The following is an 11,103-nucleotide window of genomic DNA, read 5'->3' as shown; positions in this document are numbered from 1 at the left end:
GTATTAGCTTCCCAATAAGCTAAGTTGGACTAAGCTTAAATATTTGATTTGAAATAATAAATTAAACAATGATATGATAATATTGCTCAGCAATTTCAAATGTTCGATATGAAACCACGATCCATGGGGTATGATCCCCATAATGGTACAAAATACGCGTAGTTTGTAGTAAAACGTAGTAAAACAAGTCACGTGCTTATACCTCATTCATACCATTGGTCGAAAATATGGAATAGTGTTACGGCCGGGTAATTAACTAGTGATCACATTATTGTGTGTTTACTTCCAAATATAGTGATTTTTCTGACCTGGTATTTAGTTTATATAATTTGGCCTTTTGACGGAGACCTCATTATCTTTGTGCTATATTTATCTATTCTGAAACATAAAACAGGTATATATATATATTAATTTAGAATTCTACGAATTCAGCCGGGAGCAGCCGATCTTCGCTGATCCTAGATTAGACGGTTAGACCGATTGAATTTGTCAATTAGCATTATATAATTTATAGATAAAACGTGGAAATGACAGCTTTACAACTCATAAGTCCTTTATTTATAGTAAAATGGAACATATGTACAAGTCAAAATGATATGCATGCAATATATAATAATATTTTGGAGTCTAAATATTTTCAAATAAATAATTTTTTCCGAAAATATGGCAAGCAAACTATCACCATATTTGGATGTAAACATACAATCACGTGATCACTAGTTACCCATAATACATTTCTTTATTTCGGCCAATGGCTTGAATGAGATATAAGCACGTGACTTGTCTTACTACATTTTTACTACAAAAAATAGATGCAAATATATATATTTATGCCTCACATTATCTACTTTTTCTGCGTATTTTTCCTCTTCCTACTCGATTTCCTATCTTTTCACGTACATGTACTCGTAAACGAAGAAACATATTTTTCGCGAAGGTACCTTAAACCCTTAAACTTAAACCATACATTTATGAACTTCAATGCGGTTCCTGACTTTTGAGGTAAAAAAAGGTTGAACCTGGCCATTAAGACCGTAATGAAAATTCTTTACGCCTTTAGTTGATTAGAATAAGTTAATTTTTATTTTAATTACGCGGGTCGTCTTACGTTTCCCGCCGTCGTTATTAGTTCACTATCACTGGCCTGTTGTTATGAATGTTTTTTTTTTCGTTTGATAGCTCAAACCCCTAATAAATGTGTTAAAAATAAATTTTGTATTTGTACTGTTTTTCTTTTACTGTATTTTATTACCGAGTAAAAAGTTATTTAAGTTACGTTAAAGATTTCCTTTATAATTTAACGCTTATGTTTTGCGTAATAATGGAATTTTTAGTCTACCAAATTGAACCGAACCGCCTTTCGTACCATTGCACATGATTAATATCTATTCAGCGTTAACTTCCAGAATTAGTAGTTTGATTGATGAATTATTAGATTGACGTCATATTTAATAGCCAAGGTCATTTAAGGCCGGCATCCCGCGTATGTATGTTGCGTGTGTGTGAGATGAGTGCGCGTTTTGGGAGACTGCAGAAAAAAAAAAAAAAAAAAAAAAATATGCATGATACATGACGTATCAGCCCTGGTGATATCACATACCTTCAAGTGACATTGCACCTCTTCAAAAGTTTAGGATTTTTTATGTCTTTCTCACGGCTGAAATGGCGAAGCCGACAAATTTATGGGATCAATATTGAGCATTATTTTCCATGTAGCACATGTCTTTCATTGCTAAGTTGCTGAAACATATCTATGTTTGTTACTCAGTATTTAACTTTTGCCAGTGGTACAATATATATCGCATTCAGACACACAACTTGTGTTTTCTACGTGGTATTCAGTCAGATCTGTTTGGCGCCTCGTATACATAATGTACCGAATGATCGCTACGTTTGACTTTGGGTGATTCGTATGGCTTTTATGCTCTATATAATTTATTTGCTTGTGTATGTAGAGTCTGCAGGATACAGAATTATCTCCTTTTGTTTATAATTATCATGCTTTTGTTTAATTAATTTCATTGAGTTTGGATAATATGCAGATATAACATGACTTGATTCTTTGTTAGCTATCACATTTTGTTTACCCAGACAAAAGGCTGACGTCACGTAAAATATTATTCATTTATCAATTGACGCAAAGCGAATATAATTGATTAAATGAAGAAGCTATAGTGCTCATTACTTGACAAATGATTCCATTGCAGTCTGACAATTCACTTATATAATTATTACCTTTATATCGGACATACATATGAAGATCAAATGAACAATTATGACTAGGGGAACATTTAACCAATATAATAACGACATTTTCTTGCCAAAGATACCATTTGTTTTGTTTATAAATCAGTCTAGCGTAGCTTGGAGTCTGATTGTCGACAGTTTTATTGCCAAATCTTATGAACATGTTTTGTTTAATTACAGATAAAACTGTTGTTTTGTTTGATATGTTTTTTAACTAAAGATTTAAATGAATTTTCTAGTAACAAAAAACTCACTCAAGAATTATCTACGTATCACGTCAAATCTTGAATCACTTATAGAAATAATAAGATTGTTTTGATATTTACGTCAAAACATTGAAAGGAAACTTTCCTTGGTAGCGTTTGTTTACCTTTTCATCAAAACCTATCGTTATTAATTGGATCATTTACACTAGACTAAGTATTCTTCTCTTTGTAAAGAAAATTCTCCCTTGTAAAGAATAAAATTCTGCATTTTTTTTATAAAGAAAGAGCTTCCACTGTCTTTGTACAGAAATAGATTCTCCTTTGTAAAGAAAGATATTTTTCTTATTAAAGAAAGATATTCTGCTTCTTTGTTAAGAAAGAGATTCTCCTTAGTAAAGAAAGAGATTCTCCTTTGTAAAGAAAGATATTCTCCTTAGTAAAGAAAGAGATTCTCCTTTGTAAAGAAAGTTATTCTCCTAAGTAAAGAAAGAGATTCTCCTTTGTAAAGAAAGATATTCTCCTTAGTAAAGAAAGAGATTCTGCTTCCTTTGTAAAGAAAGAGATTCTCCTTAGTAAAGAAAGAGATTCTACTTCCTTTTAAAAAAGTTCTCCTTTGTAAAGAAGGAGATTTTCCTTCCTTTGATGTATTTCAAGGTTTGTATATAACCTGAAAGAGGACGTTGAGGCCAATTAACAAGGTTTTGGTTATTGCTTTTGGATGCCCTTTGTCATCGTTTGTTTATAACCATTGTCTGAGCAATCTATTTCATCGTTGATATCAGTTGCAAATGAACATATAACTATGACATCCTATCGTAATACAACAGACTTTAATATCACAATTGGCCAGCCCTAAAACAACATCTAAGAAAATATTATATGACATTTTTGCATTGCATATACGTTTTCGACGTTGTCTATTGGAATATTTTATGGCATTTTAGTAACACAGATGACATTATGGTGTAAAAAATGAATATATTACGCCATCTGTTACTCTTTAGCGCCTTCAGTAGCAAGCGCAACAGATCTGATTTACCCTTCAAGCTTGTCCTTCCCAATCAGGCAAAACAAAATTATGTCTGTTTAGGGTTACCCGACCAAACCTATTTTTTCCCCACTTTTCTACGAATAAAAATTAAAAATTCGGGATTTCAATCTCAGACTTCTCTTCCGGCCATCATTTTAGAGTGAAAGACACTAAAAAAAAAAAAAAAAAAAAATTCTTCCCAACTCTATTATTTTTGGCAATGTAACCCTAAACAGACATATTTTTTAGCCTCATTACCACCCATAAAACAAGTTTTACTATATCTACAATATATACGAATTGTATATATAATATATAATATATAATATACACATACTATATAATAATAATACATTTTATTGGTCATCCTAGAGTTAAATGCTCTCAATCCTTTGACTTAAGACTACGAAGAAGAAGAATTCCTCCCCTCTAAAGAAGCAGCAACTTTTTAAGACCCATTTTGCCTTATACCCACGACTTCAGCTTCAGTTACAAGAAATAGTTTGACTGGTGTCATTTTCAACTATTCTCCTGTCACTCTATTCCGTATTTGCATATTACTGAGTTATCTGCCCTTGTGGATAGGCATTTATTGTGATGTCATGTGTTTACGAGCGTAACGTAATACTTTTCGGAGAAAACGACGTGATTTGCGCTCACAAAATAATGACGTAACAAGCGATACCTACCCGCAAGGGAGCTAACTCTATAATGTGCAAAGACGGTATACATGTCAAGCTAAGTCAGGACTGCCACAGTACATATATGTATGTATGTGTAATATAGCTCACTTTCTTCCTGATGCTGAGCACCTACAAATGTATATCATATCTACAGAAACTGTAATGAGCTTAAATATGAGTGACAATATCATATAAAGTCAGGAATAGTGTCCTACAAAATAATTTATTAATTTCTGCATCTTCTTATGTGGTCTGAATGTCTAATTGTGGATGTTCCTCCTCTGTTTCCGCCATTTTGATGCCGTACGGTCGTAAGTGGTACACTAGATATTCCATACCATACATCAGCCAGGGAGGAACGTAATGGAATGAGATAGCATAATCACTGACACTGTCCGGACCCTGAAATGTTCAAAAGTTTATGGTGGCTAGATTAAAATAATATACTTTTTAGTGAAATATGTAGAAGGTTCTGGTCATCAAGGCAAAAGAACAAAAATAAGATCATGTAATATAAAGACAACAATAGAAATACAAGATACAGCAAACAGTAAGAATTAGTATAGAAAGTCTGAATAAGTGTGTACCAAGTCCAATTAACCCTCTGACGATCGGAGGTCGAAGATTTTGCGGAACCGTTTCATGATTGCCAAAAGAACATTGTGAAACAGAATTTTCAAACGAGAAAAAAAAATATATGGAAAAAATCCATTTCAATTGACCCGTACTTTTGAAAAATGTATTTGTATCAGAAATCTTCGGAATAACTCGTTTTCGAAAACTAAATAAAATGGTGAAGCGGTATCCAAAATTTGAAAATTGCAATTCAATCTTGTTCTATTTCCATCTTCTTACGGATGTCTTAATTGTTGTTGTTGGACCGACATATCATAACAATATATCTAACTCTCGGTTGCGAGTTCGAATCTGGGCAGTTGCCTGGTGCTGATCGTTGTCCCGCAGAATTCCGGCTTTCCTTCGAGAGTAAACATAGCACATCCTTAAATGTGCGTAGTTGTTTATATGACATTAAAATAAATCAAACCAAGCCAAACGAAAACAAATTGTATTTGTGCCAATGTGGTTGATAATGAAATGAGAGTTACAGATAAATCTTACAGATTTGGCTCCGTTCGCGTCGTATCGGTGATACCATTCCGGATACCTGCCCATCAGATGTGCCCAGGGTTCGAAACAATGGAACCTGCTCCTGCCGTGTTTGTCCGTACTATTGGCTGTCCTGACTCCTACATACTCCATACACTGACCCTGGTCACATATAAAATAATTTCAAATAGGAAGTTATTTTATACCTGATTTTATGGAATAAGCCTTACAGCTTTGGCGAGCCAATTTTAAACTTTGAGATGAATCTCATATAAAATTCCACAAGACCCAAACACGAATATCAAAAATAACTTGATGACAAAGCTTCAGCGATCTATATTCTTTAAGAATTTCAACATCACAATTGGTTACGAAAATCAAGTGGGAAAAGCCATTTTCGAATCCTTACATCATGTTACTGTTTGCTGACGTCTAGTCACTGAATATTCTATTTATATGACATCGCAGTATTGCATTTATACAATGTGTCGTTCCATTTTCATAGAAATAATTTAAACAACTCTAAAGAAACTGCATTCCTTATCAAGGTACCTGTTTCTATTTCTTTAGTGCAAAATAATATATTAAAGATATTGTACTAACTACATGGTAATCCTCATCGAAGCCAGTTATCGTGCACTTTCCAGAGGGAATACCTTTCACCACAAGTCGTCGTAAAGCCTCTTTACTCATGGCGTACCCTGCACCACCGCTGTAGTAGCCTTGCTTAACCAACGTTTTAAAATGTTGTCCGAAATACACAGGATCATTCGGAGAGTACGGCTCTAACATATGACGTAAATTTTCCAGTATGACGTAGGTGTCGTCATCAGCCTTCAGGAACCAATCAGCGTCGTCAAAGTGATGTTTGTAAATGTACTCAAAAGCCTTCATACTTTTGTCAGTGAGGTGCTCCCGACCTTCACCTGCGTTGACGCCTACCGATGGGAAAGATGTGTTGGTGACCGAACTTATAAACACTACTTCGTTACATCGTTTTGTCCACGTGTTTTTCACGTGCACGGCCTTTTTGTTCAGGTTGGAAGGACTTGTCATGATGTAACATAACACACGAACTCTCTGGTGGAGTTGTTTCGCAATCGTATCATCTTCGCCTGTTAGGAATAAAACATAACACATTAAAATGTGAACCAAACTTCAATTAGATGTATAATAACATTGTAGATGACAGTTTGTTTTATCAACTTACCAAATTGTTGATATAATCGTTCATTTGTTTGTAACTGTTCTCTTTATAAGGAACAAAAAGAATTTATACTCTTCACTGCTCGTTATTCATCACTGGTCTTTGTGAATGTTGTGCATCTCAACATAAGACATAAGACATTTACATTTTGTTAAGCAAGCAGTTGGACATATGAAACTCTACTTTTAGAAACTGAACAACACTATAAAGTATGTAAAAACACATGACCAAACATGTTAAAACACCCTGTTTATTTTCTGCTTTACATTTTCTCGTTTCTCTCCATATTTGTGTTTCATTCTTGCTTGTGCAAATATGCAGTAGATGATCTTTTGTGAAAAACCAACCAATAGTGTAATCAGGACAGCAATTATCTGATTTTGATAATTATAATATCCCCAGCTAATTATATTGGATGGGATTGTGCAGTTGTGATCAGCATGTACATCAACATTGAAAAAAAACCCAACAAATTCAAATTGAAAAAAATGTTAGAGACTGGGCTTTAATCCAAACACGAACAATGCGTTTTCTATCACTTCGATCGTTTCTGAAAGTTTTTTTCTTGTCAACTATTTGTTTGGATAAAAAAGAATCAGTTTCCTCTTGTCCATTATGTACCTTATTGAAAAAACCCACGTTTTTCCTTATCTATTACGTATCTGTATGGAATGAAGAATTATCCCCCTTTATCCATTACGTACCTGTATGGAATAAGAATTATTTCTCCTTATCCACTATTTACCTGTATGGAATGAAAAAGTATTTCCCTTTATCCACTATTTACCTATATGGAAATGCGAAATTATTTCCTTTTATCTACTCTATACTGTATTGAATAAAGAATCATTTTCCCTTCTCCAGTGTTTACCCGTATGGAATGAAGAATCATTTTCCCTTCTCCAGTGTTTACCCGTATGGAATGAAGAATTATTTCCCCTTATCCACTTTTTACCTGTATGAAATGAAGAATTATTTCCCTTTATTCACTTTTTACCTGTATGGAATGAAGCATTGTTTCCCCTTATTCACTATTTACCTGTATGGAATGATAAATTATTTCCCTTTATCCACTATTTACCTGTATGGAATAAAGAATCATTTTCCCTTATCCAGTGTTTACCTTTATGGAGTAAGGAATTATTTCCCTTTATCCACTATTTACCTGTATGGAATGAAGACTTAGTTCCCCCTTATCTATTTTTTACCTATATGGAACGAAGAATTAGTTCCCCCTTATCCATTTTTTACCTGTATGGAATGAATAATTAGTTTTCTCTTACTAGTATGCATTAATTACCTGTTTGGAAAAAAATAAGTTCCCCTTGTCCATTATTTACCTGTATGAAATAAAGAATCAGTTTTCCATTACCAATTACTTACCTGTATGAAGAATTAGTTTTCCCTTATGTATTGATTACTTTAATGGAATTAAGATGCAGTTTTTCCCTGATCCATTAATTACCTGTATGGAATAAAGAATCAGGTTTCCCAATCCAGAGTTGAGGTTCCAGAATTTGCTGGTCTTCTTTCATGTTATTCGCCCTGGATATATTAGGACATATACATTGCTGGTGTTGGGATGATCGAATGGTCGAGCCGGACCCAGCACTATAGCTGTACGTGATATTCAAAAATAGCAGCACCGCTCCATACACAAATGTAACCAACACGCAAATCCACACTGGCGATGATAAATGTATTTTATTAATTAATGAGGGGGATATCCACTTGTATTAGATGTTTAAGATGCTCAACCACCCACAGACACTCTTTAGAACAAATACTGATGTATAATCGTGTTTATATGTGTATATTTAACGCAAAAAGTAATATAAAATCATTTTTGTTTTTGGTGCATGTGCAATCAGTACTTCATTCCATATAGGATATAGTGCTACTGAGTATTGTAGGGAGAGGGCTTCATATAAGTTGGATAACTTGTGCCCAATCCCATTGTAAATAAAAATTGCACAATAAAATATGTTTAAATCAAATGTTATGACATCACTATTTTAATATCAAATCAGTGTTTTGATAAAATGGATACACAGCTATGGTAAGTTTATTATTTACTTCCACGTGACCGTGAATTAACCATTGAGAATTGTAGAACATATTTAAAGATGCTCCACCGCTAACAGAGCATAAATGATATTCATCATTTGAATGAAGACTGATGCTTGATAGTGTATATAATATGTCTAATTAACACAAAAATACAATTTGATTTGCTTTTGTTGTCTTAACATTCAGTACCTCATTCCATATAGGACATAGTGTCATGTATCGTTTTCGGTATGCAATTTATTATTCATTTTAAAATACTTTTATATTCCAATAGAATAAGAAACTGAAACTTTTCAATGATGGTAATAGTTAAAGTAAATAACTTTTGTTACTGATAATCAAATACTAAATTTATCTGCTCCAGTGTTTGTTAGGTAAAACTTGCCATTTGTCGGTAATGCAGCATCTTAAAGTAATAATATAAAATAAAGATAATTTTGATAAAATTTTAGATAATCAAATTAACATTATTTACATAAGTAGACATAATTCAACAAAACAAATAATGGTAAAAAATGAATCTAAAATGACACAGGAATGTCTACTTCCTTTTCAGGTAACAACTTACCATTTTTACAACAAGGGTACATCCTTTAGTGCAGATTCCCTAACAAGTCAACGGCGAAAGTTCATAGGCTTTATCTATCTTCACATGTAGATGAAGGACGTGTATATAAAAATACGTTTCACCAACCTGTTACTTTGGGTTAAAAAACACACTGGCACACACGACCCATATGTGACGAATCGATGTCTTATATACGGTCATGGAACCGTTAATAACGAGTTTATTTTGAAGGAGATCGAAATACTTAACACAAATGTTGCAAAATGATCGTTTAGTTATTATGTAAAGTACAGTTACTAGACCTCGACAATAAATGCATTGTGTATACAATGTACTAGTATTTACCTACATATAGACTTGTCCTAACGATAGACTCATGCATGGATAGATTCATGATTATCAGATGATTTGGTGTATGTTTGAATATACTTACATATTATACAGCTTTTATATATTAATATTACAGATGACCTTTTCGTTTAGTTGTACAATTCTTTGTTTATCATCTGTTTCCTTTGATAATAAGACTCTTGACTTTTTACCCGTTGTTTCGCGTGTGTGAAATGATAATCGAACGAGTTGAAGTCACTGGAAACATTTTCATTTCACACACATTTTTCGAGTGACTAATTGCTATTTAAAGTAAATCACTTAAAGATGCTCCACCGCAGACGAATAGTATTTATTCTCTACCTTTAACAGGAGCGGATGAATCAGTATCGATGAAAAGTTTGAGCTTCTTATTTTACTTCGAGATACAAAAAAAAAAAAAAAAAAATAAAAATAAAAAATTGCATCCCAAATAAAATTAACGCCACTATGGAATGAAGTACTGATTGTGCATGTACCAAAAGTAAAATAAAAATTATCTAATACGCATTTTTTTTGTGTTAATTAGACACATATATACACGATAAAACATAATTTTTGTTCAAATGGTAGGGATGATTTATGCTGTGTCGGCGGTGGAGCATCTACAAGTAATTTAGCGAGATACCTCGAACACGACTTCAAATGATTGTAGAAAACGTTTGTCAGTTTAAAACTATGATTCTGAATCTAAGTATTCGCGAATTTGATTAAAAGTATCGAAGACGCGAAGTATTATATACGCGTTAATAAAGCGTTAAAGTGTTAATGTTGAGTCGTATAATGTTGTGTAGCTTGTTACATTTGACAAACTATCTCTAACAGGAGCTAACATCTAATTTATAAATTAATGTTCGTTTCATATTGGATTTCATCATACAAGTCTTGACCAGCAAGTCGTTCCATAAATTCGCAATGATATTTTAGCCCCTATTAAATGTAGTGATATTTTGAATACCTATAAATATATTTTTGTCGAAAGTTCGCATGCATCATAGCAAGCCAGAAGTCTGCGGGTTGGCGCGTAATTTAGTGAACAAATTGTTAACTTTGAAAAATAACTATTAGAATGTTAAAATATAGATGCGGAATATGTGATGATTTAGTACATTATATCTGAGATTAAAAATGTGAATTTCAGGTCTATTAATGTTTTATATATCTATGTATTATTATGATAAATAAATGTTGAATATCCTAGTAATGGAATTTAAATAGAAAAAAACCCTAAAACAAATCTGCCATCGATCTCTAACGTTTTCCCAGCATCCGCTGTTCTTCAGGAGATGTCTCCTGAAGAACAGCGGTAGCTGGGAAAACGTTAGAGATCGACGGCAGATTTGTTTTAGTTTTGTTTTTTTCTATGTATTATTATATATTTATACATGTATATTAGTGGTTGATGGTTAAACGGAAAACGTTGCTAACACCTTTAGTGGTGAGCATGAGCATGGTTCGGTAACATCACAATTATATTGTGTAACCAATATCTCAACCATCTCTCATTTCAAACATCTTTTGGAACGAATGCGAATTGGGAACAGATAGTGAAAATATGGACATTCTACCATCTGGTTTTTCAAAGCTCGAAAAGGTAAAACTATGATTTACCCTTG

At 33.1% G+C, this 11,103-nt stretch overlaps 1 protein-coding gene across 1 annotated transcript; it reads right to left on the bottom strand.

Moving 5' to 3' along the window:
* Nucleotides 1-5,831: 5,831 nt before the first annotated feature.
* On the bottom strand, nucleotides 5,832-8,015 carry LOC138324454 (glycoprotein-N-acetylgalactosamine 3-beta-galactosyltransferase 1-B-like). Its single transcript, XM_069269519.1, has 2 exons — nucleotides 7,946-8,015; nucleotides 5,832-6,388 (listed from the first exon to the last, which is right to left on the bottom strand). The coding sequence occupies exons 1-2, from the start codon at nucleotides 8,013-8,015 to the stop codon at nucleotides 5,832-5,834; spliced, it is 627 nt and encodes a 208-aa protein (XP_069125620.1).
* Between the last annotated feature and the right edge of the window lie 3,088 nt (nucleotides 8,016-11,103).

The sequence above is a fragment of the Argopecten irradians genome, chromosome 5, assembly GCF_041381155.1.
Source record: "Argopecten irradians isolate NY chromosome 5, Ai_NY, whole genome shotgun sequence".
Taxonomy (NCBI): Eukaryota; Metazoa; Mollusca; class Bivalvia; order Pectinida; family Pectinidae; genus Argopecten; species Argopecten irradians.
Note: the sequence above shows the minus strand (reverse complement) of the source record. Positions and strands in the feature narration are given on the sequence as shown.